A 23,660-nucleotide genomic window follows, 5' to 3' on the forward strand; every position below is an offset into this window, starting at 1 on the left:
CAAGCTAGAGCCTCTTACTAATATTTTAGAATCAATAACAATAACTTTAGTGGGCTAAAACAAATCATGTATATAAAATTCATGCATATATAATGATACGTAGAAAGAAAACTCCATCAGTTTTGGAGGATGCTAAGCAACCAATTCATTACTTTTCATTATTTTGAAAAACCACTAAATAAAGTGAAAGAATCAAGCATCGTGACCCCCAACTATATATGCAATGCACATAAGAATCTGAAACCCCTGGAAGTTTATTAGTTGAAAATTCCCCATATGAATTTGTTATGTGCCTTGGTTCATACACTTTTCCGATTTGGACTATTGTGTTTCTGCATGTGTGTGTGTGTTGGTAATAATTTTTTCTTTTCTTTTTTTATGTATCTTCTGACAGTAAAGAAGATAATCGTTCCTCATCAATGGTTCCATTTTATTTACTTAAATTAAATAGTTAGTTTCTCATAGTTCTCACTAATCTTTTCAGTTCTGGTTCCTTTATCTTGAAAACGACAATTGAATTTACAAAGCAATTAATGTACGTAGTGTAAAAGTCATACAAGATAAGGTTTACACTGAAAAACAGGAATCCTCCCTTCCCACCTCTCCCAAACCCACATTTTTTTTCCTGCCACTTACTTCCCTATTCTAAATGACATTCTTATGTTGCAATTTGTTGATATTTCTACTTTAAGTTATTTTCTACTACAGTGAAAGATGAGGGTCTTTCACTGCTCTTTCACTCCAACTCTCTCCCACCCATGTAATTTTCCTCCCTTATTCTTCCAAAAGACCTATATTCATTTTTAAAAAATAATAGGTGCTTACATGATCATTCCTATATGAAGACTGTGCACCAGTGAACAACACGGTATACTTGAGTTATTTTTCTAAAGGAGACAATGTTTTCTCTGGTGTTGTAAATTGCCTCTTTTTTCATTTGTTTAGTTTTCGATGTTTTACTAGATAGCTGGAAACTTCTCTGTCCCAGCTGTCAAACTCCTCTGATTAGGTCACAGTAAGTAGCTCCCTTGTTTCTTTGGGGATATCCCTCCTGGGGCTCTGCCCTACTGCTCCCAGCTTCCCTGGGTGAACTCTTGGACTGCTGCACCGCTGCTATCCCTGGAAGTTCCTTCTCATCATGCTAAGGATTCCCCTCTTCCCGAGAAGCAACAACTTTTACTTTTTTCGTTACTCCCTCATTTTTTTCTGGGCTTCCTGAGAAAAAATAGTTCATGGAAAGCAAATGTTTTTGACCTTGTGTCTCTGATAACATCTCTGTTATACCCTCCTATTTGATAATGCTGCTGATTATGGCTTTTTAGGTAGGAAATTTTTCTGTTAAAAAACTGAAGGTGCCGTGCATTGTCTTTTTTCCTTCATTTCTTTTGGTGACTCATTCACAGCCTATTTTTCTTCAAATGTCTGGTGAACCTTACCTGTCTGTATTAAAAGCAAAGTGCTAAAAAGGCACGGGAGTGAAGCGGACTTGGCCCAGTGGTTAGGGCGTCCGTCTACCACATGGGAGGTCCGCGGTTCAAACCCCACGCCTCCCTGGCCCATGTGGAGCTGGCCCATGCGCAGTGCTGATGCGCGCAAGGAATGCCCTGCCACGCAGGAGTGTCCCCGCATAGGGGAGCCCCACGCGCAAGGAGCGTGCCCCATAAGGAGAGCCGCCCAGTGAGAAAGAAAGTGCAGCCTGCCCAGGAATGACAGCCCACACAGAGAGATGACACAACAAGATGATGCAACAAAAGAAACACCGATTCCCATGCCGCAGACAAAGAAAAACAGGCAGAAAAATGGACACAGAGAACAGACAACTGGAGGGGGGGGGGTAGGGGAGAGAAATAAAAAAAAAAAAGCAATGGAGGCAGTGATCAGAAACGACTAACACTGGGAATTCAGGGGTACTGTATTGTAGGTGATAAGGTCCAAAATGTAGAAAAAGGGTCATTGACTAGAGCGAGAGCCAAAAAACACAAGTGTTGTCCATCTACTAATGAAAGGGTTTAAAAAATGTGATATATCACACAATGGAATATGATTTGGCAGAAGAATGAAGTACTGATATATGGTATGGCATGGATGATCTTTGAAAGCATCATGCTAAGTGAAAGAAGATTGTCAGAAAAAGACCACATATGAATGATTTCATTTATGCGAAAAACTTTATTTATGTGAACATTTAAAATAGCTATGGTATGCTGACGCCACTGGGGGTCTGTCAAATCTCAAACTGGTTGTCCTGTAAAGCAAAAAGGTTTTGATTATTTTAGTCTGATCCTATTTTTTCTGTATACATTTTCTCTTTTATAATATTTCTGGGCCCCCTGAAGATATTTTTGTGAGTGCCCACATCTGTGTGTCTCTCTGTAATGAAAACAAATTTGTCTTCAGATAGCAGATAGAGATCTCTGAATTTAAATAACTGTGTACACATCTTAAAATTATTTATCTTGTGGAAGCTGAATTTTAATAAAAGAGGTCTTTCCCCTTACTTTTTGAAGTAGTGATTGCAAATCTCTGGACCTACACTGTTGATAATCTTAGTTTAGTTTAAAACAGTTCAAAAACATCTTTTAATAATTCTCTGTGTGGAAACATTTTTACTTAAACTGTGAGAAGAATGTCCAACCTATACCAGATATTTTGTCAGATATTTTCTTTAATGTCCTGTATCTCTTCATCCTCACAAGCCTCATACAACAAGTATTATTCCTGTTTCATAGATAATAAAACTGAAGGTCTTAGGAGGCTGCACAGAAAGTCTCTTTTGCACACAGGAGCCCTTCCCTGGTGCTTCCATTACTCGTGGTCACACCTTGTGTAGTTTATCACGTGTGTCCTTTCTGAGACAGGACATCTTCAGCTCTTGAAGTTAGGAGCAGGCTTATCCCTTCCAGTTTCCTGGAACTATCTGCGGATGTTTAACATACATCCCCCAGAACTGACATTTCTGGCTTCCTATAAAGAGCCTCTTTCCTTGTCTACAGGAGACACCTGCTGCCTGACTCTGTGGGGGGAGATGATGCAGCCCAGTGTGTGTCTTAAGAAAGTTGAAGAAAGTCACAGTGTCCTTGGCAGGTTTACCTCACATTGCAAAGCTCTGTAGAACTACCTGTGACATTTTCTAGAAGGAAGGGATGAGAGAAAGGAAGAGTCCATTTTATAAGTCCATTCATGCTGTTCTGATCATCTTACCAACTGGTGGAGGTGGAGGCAGCAGGTCAGACCCGAGAGGCCACCAGGGAGGCAGAGATGGCCCATATCGTAGCATCGCTGACAGAGGACCTCCCATGGGGTAGCGCATGAGGGGGGATCCTGGGAAAAAGGGGGATCCTCTTGCATCTGTATTGATCTGCAGGTAAAGTTTTGAAATATTTTGATGTCACAACAAAAGCACCATTGTCGCCTAAAGCCAAAACCCAATGCAGCAGGTGTCAGCACCTGGCACATCCCCTCCACAAGGTTTCCAAAGAGCAGAATCAGTGCCTGAAACTGTACTTCTCCCTCTCGGTCCCAATGACAGCCGAGGGGAGGGGGCCAATGACACCACACGCGTCACTGCCTGTGTCTGCAGAGGCAGGAAATGGCAAGAGCCTGCCTAGAGGATGAATATAATCTCCAACTGATTAACAATAAGAAAAAAAGCTTATCCCAGTGCTGGGAAGGTTCCCAGCCCTGCTTCACCATCACCGTAATAGATGGTTATTTACAAAGGATGAACACAAAATGAAACGAAGTGAAAACTCTAGGCTCTGCACAGGGGAGTCCAGATACTCTTTAGAGCCCTTTCACAATCTTATCATGTCTTCTCTCTGATTCTCAGAAGTCTGCAAGTTTAGGATGACCACCCTGCTGTAAATTTGAGGGAACAGGAGATTCTGAGAGGAATTAGATCACTTGCCAGGGCCACACAGTCTGCCTGCAAGCCCCTTCTCGTACCCACTCTGTTGCGTTCCCTGACAAAAGGGGTCCCTGACCAAGGGTCACCTACTCTCTGGAGGTTTTGCCTGCATGAAGTTCTCTCAGAGAGTGTGGAGTCCTGCAGCACTGGGAATGTATTTTCTGACAAAAACATTGTTACATATGGAAGTTGCTATGTAGAGCGAACTCATTTGGGACAGTGTCAGATTTCAGAGTTTTTGTTTTTGTTTTTTACAGAGAGAGAGATGGAGAGAGAAAATTATCACAGAACACACAAAATAAGTAAGGCCAGAAAACAGGATTTGAATAAAAGAGAAAGTTTCGTTCAGTATTTGTTCCAGTTGAAAACAAACAAGGGCAGCGTTTACCTTGCCCTCTGCCACCTCCTCAGGGGGGAGTGCACTTCCAGAGCTGCTGTTCTTCACGGGAGCTGCAGCAGGTTCAGGATCTGAAAAAGGCCAAGAACTGACTGAGGTTTATTCTGACCCGTGTCTCCTGTGAGGAAGGATAACAAACCCTCCACCTCTTTCTCCATCATCTTAAACCCTCGAAACCAACTCAGTCCCTCACCAGAGCAGAGGGGTTTCCCAGACCCCCGAGATGAATGCTGAGAACACAGGGGAAGCCCGTCCCCTGAGCTCCACAAAGCTCTGGCTGTAGGTTCAGGTGGCTTCCTAACAAACCAGCCGATTCTGGGCAGGGCAGGGCAGGGCTTCACTCTAGGCAGGAACTCAGCACTAAAACCAGGATCTCCCAATGTATAAAGGGAACTCACTTAGAATTTAAGCACACATTAAAATTAAAATAACTGCCTTGGATGGGAAAACTATCAGGAAACCTGAGAAATTGGTCCTTTCTTCATGTCACAGGAAGATTTTTAAAATTCTTTCAGTCAATATAAAATCTGACTTCCATATCTGACCAAGTAGCATAGAAATATTCATGACCAAAAATGGACCTTTATGCATGAATGCATGTAATGAGAAGAGGAAAGACCCATGAGGCATTAATAGAAATTTATTACCTTGGTGAGTAAAATTACAGAAAATATAAATTTATGAGTGTTGTGCTACACAATAAACAGGTAAAACAAAATGAAAGGAACCTCCCACAACAGTAAGAAAAACTCCTCCCTCTCTCAACAGGCCTTGCAGTAGACTATCCACCAGGGGCTATGGAGAATAATTCCTATTTTCATCAGGGTAAGCAGCCGGCATACTAAAATGTTGTTTGTATTAGAGTTCTCACATAAAAGGGAAAATACACCCCTTTGTACACTTAACTTTAAGGGCGGAAGTAGGCGCTAACCAATTCCTCCTCTGGATTTCTATTCAAGTAAAAGTAACCTCGAGGTCCTGGTGGGGGTGTCTGCTGTCCATGGGGGGTGCACGTGCCACCCTGCCCAGGGGTCAGAAGCAAGAGCCATTCAGGCTGCAGTAAGTGCTTGGGATTGTTTCCAGGCATCGCAGCGATCACTCATGGGAACTAAAAGCCCTTGAAGTGGATTTTGCAGTAGAAGATGAATTGCGCATCCACGAAGAGCTCCCTACCTCTCTGTGGAAGTTTCCGTGCATCAGGGCTTCGCAGAATCGGTTTCATAATCTTGCTTCCCTCCTGTGGCCTTGAGTTTTTGTGGATTAACTCCAACAAGCTTGATTATAGAAAAAGAATGCATTGTACAATACCAAAAAAGTCTTGAATGGCTTAAAATGTATATAAGGTTAAAATACACTATCATGATAGCACAAAGGCAAGAGGGGAGTAATAGAATTAAATATCAGGAAAAAGAGATGAAAATATGACCTGTTAGGAGATTAAATCAAGGATACAGATAATGACTGAAAAAAAAAAAGAAAAGGAAAGGAAGAAATAACTCATAACTACCCAGTTTAATCAAGGGAAAATAGAATAACTACAAATCTAAAAGACAGGAAGAAAATAAAAGAGAAAGGATTGCATACACCTGATGACATGAGAGGAACCCTAATGTATTCAGAGGTTACATTACAAGTAAAAGGAATGAGCCGACATTCAGTCTCCATGTCTATCCACCATTTTGTTTATATCCATCTCTCCAGAAGAGATTTTGAGGCAGGTAAATATCTGAGTGGGTAAGAGATTGCCAGGTGAAGAGCAGAAAATATATAGTGTACACAAAGGCCAACAGGCTTCCAGAGGCCCAAGGGACCTGAGCAGAGTGGCTGCAGCTTGGGATGCATCAGAAGGAGCTGCAGAAAATGCACAAGGAGAGGCCGCCAGGGACCTGCTGAGGGGAAGCTCCCCAGGCCCCATGAGGAAACTGGAAGTGCCCCTGCAGGGCATGGAATGCCCCGGAATCCACCAGAAGGCAGGAACGGAGGTGTAGCCTACAAAGAACACTCTAACAGCTATAAGGAGAATAATCTGAGTTGGAAAGTTGCTTAAGGATGGGAAAATGGAGATAAGGAGAGGAGTTAGAAAAGCTGGCCAATATATTCACTTGCTGTGGCAGCTGCAACAAATGACCAAAGACTGGTGGCTTTAAACATTTATTTTTAAAAAATTATATTCTCAGAGTTCTGGAAGCTAGAAGTCCAAAATTAGTGTGATGGGGCCCAAGTTGAGGTGTTGGAAGGGCGGGGCCACACTCCCTGCAGAGGTGCTAAGGGGAGTCAGCCTCTTCCCGCTTCTGGTGGCTACATCTCTCCAGCCTCTGCCTCTGTCTTCACATCGCCTTCTGGTGTGTGTATGTGTGTGTGTGTGTGTGTGTGTGTGTGTGTGTGTGTAAGGGCCCTCTGCCTCTGTCTAAGAAGGAAACATGTGATGGCATTGAAGGCTCACCTGGATAATCCAGGATACTTTCCCCATCTCAAGACTTTTATTCACATTGGCAATATCTCTGCCACATAAGGCAACAATCACAGGAGCCAGGAATTAGCACCCAATTTCTCTATAGGTCATAATTCAGCCTCTCCAGGCAGGAAAGATGATGGGGGCCTGAGCTAATGCAGTAGGCAGACAGGGGTGTCAGATGAATGTGGGAGAAGCTGAATCCATATCAGGAAGAAAAACAATTGCCATTTAGGTAAATCAAATGCTTAATGGTGGAAGAGATAAGCTCTTCTTAATGACTTCTGAAATGAGAAATGGTTCTTTCCAGTGGGTCAGACATTTAGTGAGCCACTCTGCAATGTTAGGAAAAATTAAGCTTGTGGTTGCTCAATGAGCACAGGAAGAGGGAAAAATTAGTGGTCCAGTTTCACAGAAGGAGGGAAAAATTAGTGGTCCAGTTCCAATGTTTAATAGCATCAGGCAGTAGCAGCCTGAACAATGAGCTATTTTCTCAGCAAGACATGCTTTCGGGGAAATTTGTGCTGCTGAAGCGTCATGTGTAGGAGCAGAGAAAAATAGCAAGAGCTGCAGAAAGCCCATTTTCCAGGAAATAAAAATGGAATTTTATGCAGCAAGAACACAAAATGCTCCAGGAAAGTTTATATTTCAAAAGTTACCTCACTCCCAATTTGAGATATAACTTCCAGATGAGTAATGAGTTACCCAAATCTGTCAGGGTCACAACTCCCACCCTCCTCACCACAATCATGTTATATAATGTGTAGTCTGAATATTTGTTTTCTATTTAGTACAGAATGTAAAACATCTTCGATAGCTAAGAAATCCTTAAAGTCTGTGAAGATTTTATTTTACTAAAAAAATCACCTCACACCAGTCACTCAAGATTTTTAAGGGTCAAACAAATGGAAGAGAAATCCAAATCCAGTAACTTGGTCAGAGAGAAAGCAAAGGTGAAAAACAAAACACCAAACCAAACCAAAACAAAATATATAGAGCACTGGATATTCAGAAAGATGGAAGCAGTTCAGTAGCTGTAAATGGTGTGGTACCTGGAGCACCCCTCTCCCACCCACCCCCTCAATTATAGACCAGAATCCCTGTAAAAGAACAATGAAGGTGATGGAACTCAAGGCAAAATGGAAGAAGCACAATTCTACATTGATTAAATATGGTAGATATATTATGGCTATTGTACAGAGAACAGATAAAATTATGTTCATGGGTCTTCAGGTTTGCTCATTACAACATTTGAAACAGTGAACATATAAACCTCTTACTCTTGCATGGTCTTCTTTCTCTGCTCACGGACTTCCTGGAGAGACTCTGTTTTCACCGTCACGGATCTGCATTCCTCTTCCATTGACGCTTTCAAAGACAGCAATGAATTGTAGTCATTTTCTACTTCCTTTAAGCATTCTGTAAAGGACAAAACATTCTTTAGCTGCAACTTGTTCACTTGGACATGCAAATGTGGATAGGGGGCTGAGGACAGAGGTAGAATCCTGAAAGCATTCTTTACCTTCACAATGTAAAATCATTTCCACTGAATGGGAATTTCTTCTCAAAAGGAACCTACCTGCCACATTATCTTTATTGATCGTCAAGGCTCTCAGCCTATCCTGTAACAGGTTTAGATCTTCATTTTCTGATACCGCATTTTGGGCCTAAAAGTCACAACAGGGAGAAAGTTTTGTTACAAGTGAGGCATAGTAGGAACTCCCAGGCAGCAGTTAGGGTACTTTGTAGAAGGAATTATACCTGCAAGACATCCACCATCTGAGGCATTTGATTGTCCACCTTCCTGTTGCAATCACCTAAAAAAAACAAGAATTTAAACTTTCCAAGAAACTGAACAATTATTTCATCATGTTCAAACATTGAAAAAAAAGCAACATCAATAAGGAGGCAAGATTCATTAGGGTAATTTACTTTTAATATAATTGAAAATTTAGAAAGAATGAAGACTGTGTGTAGAAGGAAAAGTTCTCTCTTTTGACCTAGGGCAGGAGGGACGAGAATGGCTCCCTTCTCACCAAGATCTGCTTCTGTCTGGAAAAAGGGCTGATTCCAACATTCCCTCCTCTGTTCTGCCCTAACTCTCCCAGGAGTGGACCCACAGTGTACCGCAAGTGATATTCAACTTGGGGAATAGCTCTAGTAACATGTCCACCACCAGCAGAGAAGGCCACTGTTGTTCCTTTATCCCCACCTCCAAGGCCAATACCCAGTGGGTGACTCTCAGCACCTCTGTGTTCTAACCCTGCCTGTGGGTTTCGAAACCACACAGATACTTTGGAGGTGATGAGCACCAACAAAATGACCATCTCCATGTGTTGAGAAGCAAGTCCATCCTCGCATGAGACCTGACAGGAAAATGTGCAAGACTTAGAGGGGCAAGATCCATCTCATGCTGCTGTAACTTCCCCTCATGTATCTAATTTCCATAGGGATGGGGGAAGGGTTTAGGGTTCTGTGCTTCTCCAATGCTCCCTAGTGCCCAGCACCTACCTCAGACCGACACAGGCAGACATATAAATAAATTCAAGGATAAGACTCTACAATATCAATACTTGAGAGGAGATACATCAAGTTCAAGAGTATCAGGAGGGTACTTGACTAAAGGCAAAGTGGTCTAAGCTCCCTGACAATGATCTTACCTGTCAGTGTTCTATTTCTTAATGTATCTCCTCCTGTCTTTTTGGCCTTAGTTTCCTCTTTGCCTTGTAGCGGGTTCAACTGCACCAAGCAATTAGTTAAAGCCAAAAAAGGAACAAGAGAGAATGAGAAAGAGTCTCCCACTTTTAATTAGATTTCAAACTGTGTTCACAAGAATGATCTTACTTCAATATTATTTTTGGGAGTCAGTGCCCCCTCAATATTATCTTCAGGAGTCAGAGCTACCTTTAAATCTTTCTGAGATTTCCCCAAGGATTTGCTTTCTTCACTGAGCTCCATGTGCTCTTTACAACAGCCATTGATTTCCTGTTGCAAGAGAAGAGAAGAAAAAATACCCATATTAAATAAATTGGCATTTTTTCCTCAAGAGACACTAGTACCACAAGACTAGAGCAGGGAAGGAGAAGGCATGCCCCACTCCCAGCTTAGCACTCTAGAACCTAGCCTAAAGCCTTGATTAAAATTTAGCAGATCAGGTGCCTCACCCTCAGTGCTAGAGTGGGGATAGAAATGGGTATTTGCAGCCCCAGAAATAACTGTTGCCTTAGTTTGCAAAGTACCCTAAACTGCGTGGCTTCAACCAACAGAAATCCTCTCACAGTACTGGAGACTACAAGTCTAAAATCAAGATGTCAGCAGGGACAATGTTCCTTCCAATCCATATTGAAAAACCAGTTCTGTGCCTCTTCTACCTTCCAAAGCATTCTCTGCCTTAATCATCACATGGTGTCCCCTGCTCTGTCTGTCTGGGTCCAAATTTCCTCTTCTTATAAGGACACCCATCGTATGACCTTGGGAAACTTGGACCCTTGGAGTCATTCTTTCCTCATTCTACAACATCTCTGTCCCTCTCAGTCCAGGATGGCTGCCTGCTTTCCTGCTGATATAAAGTTGTGAAAAATCTTGTTGGTCTTCTGTCCAATTTGGGTTATCCAAGCCATTAGATGAGAGGACCCTCTGCATGTATTTCTTTGATAATTGCATCTCCCTTCCTGGCTTCTGTTCAAATGGTTTTCGGATCCACAAGTCACACACCTCATCTTTATAGCAAATGGTTGTCCAGCCACATCCTAGGCCCTGTTTCCAGAGCAAACTATCTGGATAGGCTGAGGATTTTCCAAATGACATGTTGGTTCCTTTTTGCTTAACAGGTCATTCTTCAATTTATCTCTTTCCCCTCTTATTTTATGATAAGTGGCAAGGAGAAACCAGGCTGCATCTTCCATACTTGCCTGGGAAATCTCCTTAAGTAAATGTCTATGCTCATCACTTACAAATTCTGCCTTCCATCCAACATCAGAACACAATTCTCTCACGTTCTCTACCACTTTAGGGCAAGGATCACCTTTCCTCCAATTTACAATAACACATCAATCATTTCCTTTAAGTTCTTACCATTAACACCATTAATATTCCTCTTCCTAGCAGAGTTCCATTCATGATGATCTACATATTCTCTAAGACAATATAATCTTTGTCTACAGGTCCCTTCTTTCTGAGCCCCCAACAGAATCATCTTTATCATCCATGTTTCTACCAACAATCTCTTCCGGGCAATGTAGGTTTTTTCTATCAAACGTCTCAAAATTCTTCTAGCTTTTACCCATTCCCCAATTCCAAAGTCACTTCCACATGTGTAGGTATTTGTTACAGCAGCACACCACTTCCTGGGACCAAAAGTTGTCTTATTTTGCTAGGGCTTCTGTTGCAAAGTTCCACAAACTGGTGGCTTAAAAAACAGAAATTTATTGTCTCACAATTCTGGAGGCTGAAATTCCAAAATCAAGATGTCAGCAAGCCAGGCTTCTTTCAAAATCTATAGGGAAGAATCCGTTCCATGAATCTTTTAACTTTTGCTGTTTTGTTGAAAATCCTTGTCATTCTCTGCTCAGTCACCCCCATTGTGTTTTCTACTCTGTCCGAACTTTCTCTTGTTTTAAGAACCAACCTACTCCGGAATGATTTTATTTTAACTTGTTTACATCCATTGGTACCTACTCTATTTCCAAATAAGGTTACCTTCTGAAGTAGTGGGGATTAGGACTTCAGCATATAGAATTTTGTAAGACATAATTCAACCCACAACAATTGTCTAGCAAGTTGAAACAGGGCCAATTTGGAGCATCCTTCAGAAAACCCTGTTGCACACAAGCAACTGTTTAATAAGCAGGAAAATCACATGATTTCTTTCCCTTGTCAAGGGATGAGCCTGTCAGTGTCTCCAGAAAAAAACTGTACCAGGCCTAGAGTTCCACATGATGACACCTCACCTGGTCAACTGAAGCAGTAACTGCTCAAGGAGGCTCTTCAAAACCTTGATTCTTTGGCCTAATTAGCCTGTCCATCATCACCTCCTGAGAGCTACTTAGGTTAGTAACTGGTTGATATATGACAGAATAAAGAGTCACCTTCCTGAAGGCTACAAGAAATTGTGCATGAGAAATGCAGAAGAGATAAGTAATCTGCACATGCCTTGATCCTGAGGCCACATTTCAAAATCTGTGAATCTGTAAATGTGCATCGAAATCTTGCACTCACATCTCTTGACCAAAGAGATTTGAGAAGAGACATTTAAGATGTGATGCTTCTCAGGACCCTGATTAACATCATCACTGGAATTAACTGTTCTTTATCTGTTCCTTCTCAATCTTACGGTAAACCCTTTCTTTTTGATCTCAAAGTGTTTAACAGTTTATCTTTGCTTCACTACCATGAAGAGTCACGATGTTTAATTTTAATCCAAAACAAAACATTCCTACTAGAGAACTAATTCTCAGGAGCACATAAAACATTGTGCCTTATTCCAACAAGATATCATAATTTTGTGTGTGTATGTGTGTGGAATTTTTGGTCTCTTTGTTTTTTAAGGAAGTACTGTGGATTGAACCTGAGACCTCATATATGTGAGCCAAGTGTTCAAATACTGAGCTACATCTGCTCTGCCATCACACAGTTTTTATATTCTAAGACACAAAACACTTATTTCTCATAAAAGCTAAAGCATAGAATGAAATTCTGAAATAAATATAGACAGCTTTGCCCCTGTGAATTCTGAGGCATTTGGGAAAATGATATCTTTTAATTTTTCTCTAGATTTTTCTTAGTATGTCATTTGCATATAAGGTAGGAAGAAAAATGTATTAGAATTTCAAAGGAAACACTGGGGCTTAGGCTAAAAAGGAGAAACATCAACTCATATTTCAAACCTATCCCTTATATTTCAGGTTAAAGGAATTGATCCATTTTGTACCTAGTCGAACAATCACATAAAGAAGTAAAGAATGAAGGAAATACTTGAAGGCATAAAATTTCATGGCATCTACAACCTTTCTGTTTACAACATAGAGAGTTTGATGAATACACGACAAGGGGAAAGCAAAGAAGATGGAAAGTTTTTAAAAGTGAAATAGCACAAATGAAATTTTTATAATGGTGATTCAAAACATTGCTAAATTTACTTAAAAATTCTTTCTTTTTCATTATGAGGGGTAGGACTATTCCATTTGGGGAGAAATCTCAAGAATTATCACTTAAAGTTTTTTTGTTCTGATTCATTTCTGGGAGGGCATTGCTGATTGGTGTGAAAATTACCCATGGAATTGTGGGAAAACGTACCTCTTAAGCCCTTAAATATAAATATAAAAAGCCATTAAAGCCATTCTGGTAGTAGTACTGGGAGTTCTAGAGTCAAAAGAAGCCTCGGTTTCCCAGACTCCCAAGACCCCCAACTCATACTGCTTTCAACAGCATGGAAAAACACAGGGCTCGAAAGACCTGGTATACAAAAAGGCTCAAAAGCCAAATAATGATTAACAGCAGCAAAACTCTTACCAAGTCCTGATGTTTGACATTTTGATGTCTCTTAGATTCTGATGTAACATGCAGAGATTGACTTACGTAATGCAGGAGTTTATTAGGTCCTGAAAGTGTTGTGATGTTATCCTAAGGCAAGCCATATTGAGGTCAGTAAAAATTAATTATTACATTTACTTATAATTTTAGACTGGTGCACTAAGGCAGATATATTATTTTGTAACTAAAGATCTGTTTACTTATCCCTTACACATGCACGAATCTACTTATTGCTTATAATGGAAAAGTAGGAGAATTGAAAATAAAAATGCTTAAAGCTTCAGTTTCAGAAATCATTTACATCTCAACTGCAATAGCCATAATGAGGTCCAGAAGCACAAAGTGTTTTAAAAAAAAGCTGGAACCAAATAAATGTAAAATCTTTGGACTGAAATATACCTCTTTCCCTAACCAGAAAGCATTGTAGAAATTTTAGTGAGAATTAGCTAACTTCGAATTGAGAAAGAACTCCAACAAGCCAGGTCCTATGGTTTTCCCAGACCACTGAAATCAGAGGTCATCCAATCGCAAAATGAATAGGACACTTCTAGGGAAAATGCATGAACAACAAAAGAAATGTTGGCCAACATCTTCCAGAAAGGACAAAAGTGCTTCCAAATCTCTAGTCATTCCCTGAAGAGATAAATGAATTATGACTCCGTAAAATTCAGCCTGGACCCCATTTAACCCCTTGTAAAGGGTCATTGGGAGCATATTTCCACATTTAAATGTTAAAAGTGGCCATCAGATGCTGAACCCAGCCCCAAAACCTTGCTGAGATATTGGAATATTATTGTACATCCAAACATCATTTATGATAATGCTGTCTTTGGAAAATGCATCCAGAGACAATGGGAAAGTGATGTATATACCTCTAACATCACAGCTTCTCTCAAAAGGCAATGAGTTTCCTTTCTCCCCATGTCACGCTAAGCAGAAGACAAGGGAGAGCAGGAGGAGACATGGGCAGGCAGCTGAGAGCAAGAACAAGGGCTTCAACAGCCAAAAACTGTGCTAGAGCAGCAGGCTCAGGATAAAGACAGCTGATTTCTGGGAAAATAGGAACCGAGGTTGGGTGTTTGAAAGGAGAGAAACAGGGAGGGAAATAGGACATGCTTTCCCCTTCTACCTATCCATTCACCTTTGTATTGTGCACTTTTCCTTCTTCTGAAGGAACCTTAGATTTCTAAGGATTTTCCAATCAATATGCAAGGAGGAAAATTTATTTACCATGTTAGGACCATTTCAATAAAGAAAACAGGGAAAGTGCACCCAACTTTAGGAAGATTTTTAGACAAAGCATCTGGCCATTTTAACTGGTAAGTTGCAGTCACCTGCAAAGCTCATTTTATGCAAAATAATGTTTTCCAAATTATGTTTTAAAACTGAGGCTTTAAGGCCAAATGTACTAAGGTCTTACTTTCTGTTCCATTAATGTTTTAAAAAGAGCCTAAATTACAAATCACGTCCAAAGTCCCCTCTGTCAGTTAAATGTGCTAGAAAGATGAGGGAATATGAGAAAACATGAACAGGAGACCCTACTTTTATCTGGAGTCTGAAGTCATTTCATTCCTTAAGGGTGATGTTTAAATGTCAACTAAGTTGGTCCTAGTTCTGGCCTCAGGCTTTATGCTGTTGTTGTTTTTATAATAAATACTACAAATGTTTGCTTTGCAAAGGGATTTCTTATTTCTTCCATTGCTCAAAAATAGATCCTTTTAGATGACTACATGCATAGATATATGAGTTAAACAAGTCCCCTACTATTGTGCTTTTAGTTTGCTGCCAGGTTTGGAGTCTAACAAAGACTATCCCATTAAATATCCATGGTCAAAATCTTAGAATGCATGTCTAACTAGTTCTTTAAGTTAGATTTCTAGAAATGCACTTATACTGAATGAAAACATAGGAACATTTTAGGGTTTCAGATACTTATTATGAAACTGGTTTTGAGGATAGTTGTAAGAATTCACTATTCTAACAGTGTATGAAAGTGCCTGCCTGGTACTCAATGTTTACTTTTTGATATAAAGAATTTATACTTTGAAGATTTCTCATTGAGCTTATACAGTTCTCTTTTTCCCTGGGTTCTTTCTAAAAGAATTATTTTACAAGGTTAGCTTCAATTTCAAGCATTAATTTATGTGTACATTATTAATCTAACACAACATAAAAGAACCATGTATATGAAAGTGCTACTTTTTTATAACTCATAGTATGCCTACAAGTTAATTTAATATACTCACAGCTAGGATAAATTTCCAGAAGAAAATAGCAACTGAAATAATTCCTAAGGAGGCCACACAGTTGACAGCATATCCATAAAAATCAGGTCCACATAGGAAATTGTAAGGCAGGATATCAAGTAGCTGAAATTATAATAGTTGAAACAGTGAGAAGCCTTAAAGAAATATAGAATACAGCAAATACATTGAATTATTGATAGTCACTTTAAATCTGCCTCAAACAGATAACCACACCCTTCAAAAACTCTTCAAAGGAAGGAGCTACTTAAGAAAAACTTGCAGTTGGCAGATTCATGTTTTTTTTTTTGTGGTCTTGGTGTTGTTAAATATTGAAAATTTGGGAGTCCTTAGGTAGGAAATGGCTTCTAGTTTACTACAGGCCCTACCTGATCCAATGTGTAACACTGTAGTGGGTTCTGCCTGAATGAAGTTTTTCTGAGATAAGTTGATTTTTACAATGCATAAAACAAAACAATTTAAAATACAATGGAGCGATGACTCAATTTAGAAGTAATCACCTTTTAAGATAGTATATAGAACCAATGTGATGATATTAAGAGGACACTAATAATTTGCAATTTCTGTAAGATTCTTGATTGTCATTCTATTACACTCTTATGTGAATGAAGACAAAGATTTCTTCTGTGTAAGTTCAGACTGCTCTTGATAAGTGCTCTAGATAGACTACTCAGGATTTAACTGTATAGTTGTGAAAGGTTGATACCTTAATTCCAACTGTTTCACTGAAAACTGTACTTTACATAGAAATAGTCATTCAACAGATTATGACTCAACAATGGAAAGGAATGGTTTAGTGAGCCCACATTTTGATGAGTTAATCTCAAAAAACACCATTCCAAGCAGAAGAAGCAAGAAGTAAAGTACATTTGACATTGGTCCATTTACATGAAATTTTTAACAGGCAAAATTTACCTGCAGTGAAGATAAGATTATCTGGGAAGAGGCACAGTGGCATTTTCTGAGATGATGATAATGTAATATGACTTGACAGGGGTTTGCATTACACTGGCATGTGCATTTTGCAAACACTGGTACATGCGCACTTGAGGTGTACCTATGTTTCATTCTCTGTAAATGGCTCATCATGAAGTAATCCATGAAAGGATATTGAGCTCTATTTAAGGATTGCCATAGAATTAGGGGGAACTGTACTGATGTCTGAAATTTAGTTTGAAATGTACCAAATATAAGATGACGAATGCATGGGAGAGAGGGGGTGAGGGAGAGAGAGAGGGAGGAAGGGAGGGAAGGAAGGAGAGAATGAGAGGGGGGCAAGTTGATGGGTGATGGGTAGGTGGATGGGTGGATGGATGGACAGCCAGATTTGTGATTAAGCAATTATAAAAATGTTAAATATTCAACCTTATGTATTTGAACTTGTTGATTAAGAGGTACACAAAACCGAATGCCATACAAATGACCGTTCTCTTGAACAAGAAGTGTGGTAGTTCCAAAAATGACTGCTGCTAATAGGCTAGAGTTTGAATAATTTAAAGGACAAACCTAATTGTATTTTTATTCCAAAACCCTTTTTCACAGAATTACAAACTTCAAATAAATGCTGGAATAATCCCACAGAAGGAATGCTTCTTGGGTTTATGTTATAAGTTTATGGTATATCCATACAATATAAATATGTATAAAATGATGGATAAATCTCAAAACAATGATACTAGAGTTTTCTGCCAAACCCAGACAACTGACCAGCCCTGCTGCTGCCCTCTTTGGCTACTGTGGACCTCAGCTTTGCATCAAAAGTCCCAGCTGTGGCTTTGGACAACATGAAGGTCATTTAGGATTGCAGGGCTACATTTATTTGACCTTAATTTCATTAATACTCATAATGGAGGAGTTTGAGTGCAAGGTGACCAACTAGACAGCTCCAAACAAATGGTCAATCAGCACACAAAAAGATGTTCAACATCATTAGCCATTAGGGAAAGTCAAATCAAAACCACAATGAGACACCATTTCACACCCACTCAAATGACTTTTCTTATAAAGTCAGAAAATCACAAGCTTGATAAGGATGTGGAGAAATTGGAAATTTCATTCATTGTTCGTGGGAGCATAAATGATGCAGCTGCTGTGGGAAACAGTCTGGTGTTTCCTCAAAAAGTTAAACACACAATTACCATATGAACCAGAAACTCCATTCATAGGCATATACCCAAAAGAATTGAAGGCAGGGACTCCGATATTTATACACTGATGTTCAAAGCAGCATTATTCACAATAGCCAAAAATTGGAGATACCCCAGATATATACTGACAAATGAATGGATGAGCAAAATGCAGTATATACATAAAATGGATTATTCTGCAACCATAAAAAACAATGAAAACTGTGAGGCCTTCTACAACATGCATGACCCTTGAAAACATTATGCTAAGTTAAGTAAACCAGGATATAGAAAGTCCAGCATCTGACCCTGCAATATCATGTAGGACAACTCAAAACCCCCAAAAATGCCCCCGCATCACATCTCCTCCCTCTCCCTGCCCTCAGCAACTACTATGGCCACTTTCTCCACATCGATGCTAAAATTTCTTCTACTACTCGTCACAACAGTTCTATAGTAGACTATCAGCAAGTCTACTCTAGTCCATATTTTATTCCTCCATTCTGTGGACCCTGGGATGGTAATGTCCCCTCCACCTCTAGCACAAGAGGGGCTTAGATTCCACATGGATGATGGATGCAATTCCTCTGCTTGCAGCTGTAGGCACTCTCGACTCCCTGGTGTGAAGGTTGACCATCTTCGCCTCCCTGCTAGGTGACCTGGGTAAGACCAATGAACCCAAGAGGAGGAGTCACCACTCTGCTAAGTGATACTTCAGGGTCAGATGCTGGATTTATATATCCTGCCACAGCCCAGTGGATGTGCTGGGGGAGAGTGCAAACTACAGGGTAGACTGTTGTCTATGTGGTGCGGCAGTGCCCCAAAATGTGTTCTTCGAGTGTGATTTATATAACAATAAATTGAAAGTGAAAGGTTGGAAAAATATATTCCACTCATATTTTTAATTGTAACTTTTTTTGTGTGCTGTATGTATCTTCAAAAACATACAATTTACAAAAATGATGTGGGGGGTGGGGAGTGGGTTATATGGGAACTTCTTATGTTTTTTGTTTTTTAATGTAACATTCCCTGTGATCTATTAACTTCAATCGAAAGCATAGTAAATAAATAAATAAATAAATAAGCCAGGCACAAAAGGACAAATATTGTATGATTCCATGTATATGAAATTTTCTAGAACAAGGAAATTCACAGAGACTGCAAATAGATTAGAGGTTACTAGTGGTTAGGGGAGAGAGGTAGTGGGGAGTTATTGCTTAAATGTTAAAGAGTTTCTGTTTTGGGTGAAAGAGTTTTGATAATGGATGGTGATGATGATGGTTGCACAACATTGTAAATGTGATCAATGACACTGAATTGTGCTCATAAAGGGGATAAAATGGCACCTATTTTATATGTCGAGGTCAGCACAAAATAAAACACAATTGCATTAGTGAAAGAAACAGGGAAAAAAAGAGTACATGCTCTATGATTCCTTTTATATAAAATTCTACCCCAAAAATCCTAATCTATATTGATAGAAGCAGGTCAGTGGGTGAAGAGTTTTGTGGTGGGAGTGGGGATGGCGTGTGTGATTACACAGGGGCTCAAGGAAGTGTTTGCTGGTGATGGATATGTTCACTATCTTCATTGTTAAGTTGCTTTCATGAGTTTGAACCTAAAGCAAAACTCAGTCAACTGTACATTTTAAATAGATGCTGTTTGCTGTGCATTTTTTTGAGCTCAATAAAACAGTAAGAAAATCAAGGCAATACACAAGCTATTAGCTTTTCATTTCCTTGATTAAATAAATATTCAAGGACTTTCCATAATTATTGATATTCAGTTTAGGAACTTCAAGCCAGTTTATCATTAAGAATAAAAAAGAGATATCCAGAACTTACATCAGTAAGGTATCCTAGTTTTTCATTAGTGAATTCATAAACTGCTTTGATCAAATCCGTTGAGAAATATCTAAAAGTACACCCAACCTGTAGAAAGAATAGGCAAAAGGAGAAAGACCAATTACAATTGCGTACAACATATAATCATGAGAGAATGCTTAGCTGTGAGGAGACAGATAATAGCTGTCAATATTGACAGAATTGAGAAGCTAGATAGCTGCGGTTGTTATTACACTGGGATCTTCACTGCAATGAAAATCAAGTACAGAATATTGTTAGGCAGAAAAAAATAAAATAAAAAGGAATATATTTAGGCTGAAACCACTGAAGCTTTCTTTCAGCATTCAGCTTCATTCTGCACACAGGACACATAAGGCCAAACTTTTCAAGTAGACAGAAGATCTGCAAAGGGTGGACTGTAGGTACAATGTGAGATAAAAGCTATGAGAATCCAGTCTGGTTAGAAACACAATTCTGGCAAGAATTCACCTTTAAATTTCTTTTTTTTTTTTTTTTAAGATTTATTTTTATTTATTTAATTCCCCTCCCCTCCCCCGGTTGTCTGTTTTCTGTGTCTTTTTGCTGCGTCTTGTTTCTTTGTCCACTTCTGTTGTCGTCAGCGGCACGGGAAGTGTGGGCAGCGCCATTCCTCGGCAGGCTGCACTATCTTCCGCGCTGGGCAGCTCTCCTTAAGGGGCGCACTCCTTGCGCATGGGGCTGTCCTACGGCGGGGGACACCCTTGCGTGGCGCAGCACACCCCTGCATGGCGCAGCACTCCTTGCGCGCATCAGCACTGCGCATGGGCCAGCTCCACACGGGTCAAGGAGGCCCGGGGTTTGAACCGCGGACCTCCCATGTGGTAGGCGGACGCCCTAACCACTGGGCCAAAGTCCGTTACCCTAAATTTCTTGAGTGTATCACTGGTGCAGCAAAAGGTAAGGATATCATTCTTTAAAAAAGTATATTTTACGAGTGTTTGAGGAGAAAATAAATTTTTAATGTATTCACAGTAATCCACACACCAGACATTGGTTTCACATCAGTTAAAACCTTTCAATGTGATCCTAGCAATGGAAGAACTTTTATGATGGTTGTGGAGACAGTGGCAAATGGAGGTTCTGAGGGGAGGGAGAGGGAAAAACAGGTGTGGACTTGGGATTGTCCCAAATGACAATGCAATGGCAGATATAGGCCACTGATTATCTGTAATAACTTGTGAAAATGTGCAGGAGAGAGTGTAAACTACAATGTAAACTATAATCATCACTTAGTGACAATGCTCCCAGATATGTTAATCAATTGTGGCAGATGTACCACACTACTGAAGGATGTTACTGATGTGGGAAAATATGGGAGGGCTAGGGAGCAGGACACGTGAGAATCCTCTAAATTTTGTGTATGTAACATTTGTGTAATCTAAGTTTCTCTTTCAAACATTAAAAAGTATATTGGGAAAAAAAACCCTCTAGAGGGGAGTGGTTGGAGCTCAGTGGTTGAGCACTTGCTTCCCATATACAAGGTCCCAGTTTCGATACCCAGTACTTCCTGAAAAAAATTTAAAAAGTTAAACAACTCTGTCTAGAGGAGCAAATGTAGCTCACAGGTTGGGCACACACTTTACGTGTCCCTCTGAACGACCTAACATTTTCACCTTCAGAAGCCGCTGTCACAAAGGGAACAATAGCTCTCAGCACAATCAGTAAGCATGTGGGTCAAACACCCACAAAAGCCAAATGCCAAATGCCATCTTAGTCACATTCTGGTAAAGCATCCCCAGTCGTGGACACTAGTTATATCTGTTAACTGTTTGGACACCAGTATTCAAAGTGGAGCATTAGCAAGATTGACAGGGCACTAAAAGCTGCAGTTCTGAGGGTTAATATCTGAAATATGAAAAAAGTAATACTGCAGAGTGCAAATGAAGACACAATAACAATCATTTTGAGAGCTAAGAAGAGCTGATTTTAAGTTTCCTACATGGAAGGCTCGAAATGATAGAGGAGGTTGAGGGAAAAACCACCTTTTCATTCTAAGGAAAATCTGAATGAATGCAGCAAAGAAATCAGAGATATATGAAGTCAAGAAGGGCATTTGCTTTTGTTTGAACTTTTTCCCTGAGACCATGGGAATGGGAATTATCTTTATGTCTAACCACCCGTCTTTCTGATGCTTGATTTTAACCTCTGTAACTCACCTCTCCCAAGGAATCATTAACTTAATTAGGAAAATCAAGTAGCATATTGCTTCAACAGAACAAATTCTCTATAAGTAATTCTCAGGAAACACGTAAATAAGAGCCACTCCCCTGTATGGAAATAATCCTGGAAAGTAGAAGGATGGACAAGAGTCTGACAGAGCCTTAGCCTTTCTAAGGGAGACAAAGCCAGGCAAACAAATGAACAACAGAACAAGGCAGAGAAGACAATGCCAACAAAGCACCTTGGAAACATTCTCAAACAGAGATTCCCTCTGGCTGGGCCTGGAGGATGCACTTTGTAAAAGTACAGAGAGTAAGAGTTGACCTGAAACTCTAGGATTTCCAGTGGTGGACATGGCCTTAAGGGACGGTGGCGGTGGGATACAAGACGTCAATTTACCCAAATGCTCAAAGTTGAGGTCAGGAGAGAGAGAGCTTATCCTGTGTGAAAAACGCAGCAAAGGGCGCCGCCCCCCTAATTGTTCCAAGAGTAAAGGTTATTTACAAATAAGAAATATTTTTCTTTGTTAGTCTTCACAGAAACCAAACAGATTCTTCTTTGTATTGAATGAAGTGACCAGGATTCTGCTCCTATGTTTGAATGTACATTGAATTTTTCTAGGTCCCTGCCTGGGAATCTGGGATATACTAAGCAAAAAAAAAAAAAAAAAAAAAAAATCTATTTCCCTTAGTGGGATTTCTTCAAATCTCATTGTTTACTTATTTTTGGTGGGGGAGGGATGGGGAGAGTTTGCAGGTTTTTAAAAGTGAATTGTTAGAGTTGGAACCGGGTATTTCTCCATGTTTGGACACACCTAAGGACATCAAAGAAGGACCTGTGGATAATCCACAGTCTGCCTGTGACACATATCATGCTGGAAGGATGTTAACTCAGTCCCTTCCTGGTCATGTTCCTTGCCAAGCTCCCCTCCCCTCCTTGTAAACTTCCAAGCAGGCCACAGCCACTGATTTCCACATCTGATCGACTTCTCAGGGCTCCTATCAAACCAGCTGGCACTGACCTCCTGTGGGAAAACTCCAGAAGCAAAGGTCATCTGAAGGAGCTGAAGGAAAGGGATGACCCAGAAGTTGCTAAAAAGCCACGGAAAAACAGGAAAACACGGTGTGCAGACACATTTTGTTTTTTTGACAGACAATCATTAATGCCTTCCCAGGGTTGTCGGACTTTCAGGAATAATGTAGTTCTAGAAAAAAAGCCAAGTACACACAGGATGAACTCTAAACTTGCACACCTAAAGCAGGATCTTAAACAGAGCTTCCAGGAGCAAAAAGGCTAACATCGGAGCTATATATAAAGGAGGTCCTAGGGATTGAAGTCAGGACCTTGTACAGGGTAAGCAGGCGCACATCCACTGAGCTAAATCCGTCCCTCAGTGTGAATTGGTGTTTTCATTTTATTTTGAGGAGGTACCCGTGATGCAACCTGGGACCTGTACATGAGAAGCAGATGCTCATCCACTTGATCTACATCTACTCTCCAAGAGGGCCTTACTTTTAAAAGCTAGAGCTTAGCTGTTCAACGTTTCCAACATTTCAGCCTTTCCCGTGCCTGGAACAAGCAAGGCCGTAGACCCAGAACTCGACGTGGGCAGCAGTTCAGTCTGGTTAAGAAACCTGCGCTGAAGTCCTGGGTCTGCGAGAGAAGAGCTGGAGCCCAAAGACCTCTAGGAACACCGAAATCCTAAACCACAGTATTTTAACCGCCCAATAACCAGGAAGGAATTTAGGCTTGCGCAATGTTTGCTCACACTGGCGGGTGGGTGACCAGGCACCTGCCAGGACAAGCAGAGCAGGAGGATCCAGAAGAGCTGCTCCAGCGCCTCCATGTCAGCAGCTCCAGGGACGCTGGACCAGAAGCAGAGGCGGGATAGAGGAGGGGGGCGGGGAGGGGAGGGGGCGAGGTGGGGAGGGGATGAGGGT

At 40.5% G+C, this 23,660-nt stretch overlaps 2 protein-coding genes across 2 annotated transcripts in view; both read right to left on the bottom strand.

Annotated features, from left to right (window-relative positions):
• Positions 1-2,178: 2,178 nt before the first annotated feature.
• On the bottom strand, positions 2,179-23,566 carry LOC131275514 (transport and Golgi organization protein 1 homolog). The gene is made up of 11 exons (XM_058286184.2): positions 23,489-23,566; positions 19,522-19,608; positions 9,601-9,741; positions 9,417-9,495; positions 8,518-8,573; positions 8,336-8,423; positions 8,037-8,175; positions 5,478-5,578; positions 4,296-4,375; positions 3,202-3,358; positions 2,179-2,245 (listed from the first exon to the last, which is right to left on the bottom strand). Exons 1-11 carry the CDS (start codon positions 23,564-23,566, stop codon positions 2,232-2,234), a joined length of 1,020 nt encoding a protein of 339 aa, XP_058142167.2. The 3' UTR covers positions 2,179-2,231.
• Positions 9,661-23,660, bottom strand: part of LOC139437447 (septin-14-like) — a 104,543-nt gene continuing 90,543 nt past the window's right edge. Inside the window, exons 4-6 of the transcript XR_011647249.1 lie at positions 15,534-15,656; positions 13,267-13,377; positions 9,661-9,741 (exon numbers count right to left, since the gene is read on the bottom strand). The gene's annotated coding sequence lies outside the window, so the exon portion shown is untranslated. The remainder of the gene's footprint in view (positions 9,742-13,266; positions 13,378-15,533; positions 15,657-23,660) is intronic.

Source organism: Dasypus novemcinctus, chromosome 23, assembly GCF_030445035.2.
Source record: "Dasypus novemcinctus isolate mDasNov1 chromosome 23, mDasNov1.1.hap2, whole genome shotgun sequence".
NCBI classification, from domain to species: Eukaryota; Metazoa; Chordata; class Mammalia; order Cingulata; family Dasypodidae; genus Dasypus; species Dasypus novemcinctus.

Bases quoted from the DNA above. Each gene is read 5' to 3' on its own strand.
- LOC131275514 (XM_058286184.2), bottom strand. From the start codon at position 23,566: ATGGAGGCGCTGGAGCAGCTCTTCTGGATCCTCCTGCTCTGCTTGTCC. The intron at 8,424-8,517 runs GTATAATTCCTT...TGTGACTTTTAG, and splicing joins AGATGGTGGATGTCTTGCAG to GCCCAAAATGCGGTATCAGA. The intron at 8,176-8,335 runs GTAGGTTCCTTT...TGTCCTTTACAG, and splicing joins CAATAAAGATAATGTGGCAG to AATGCTTAAAGGAAGTAGAA.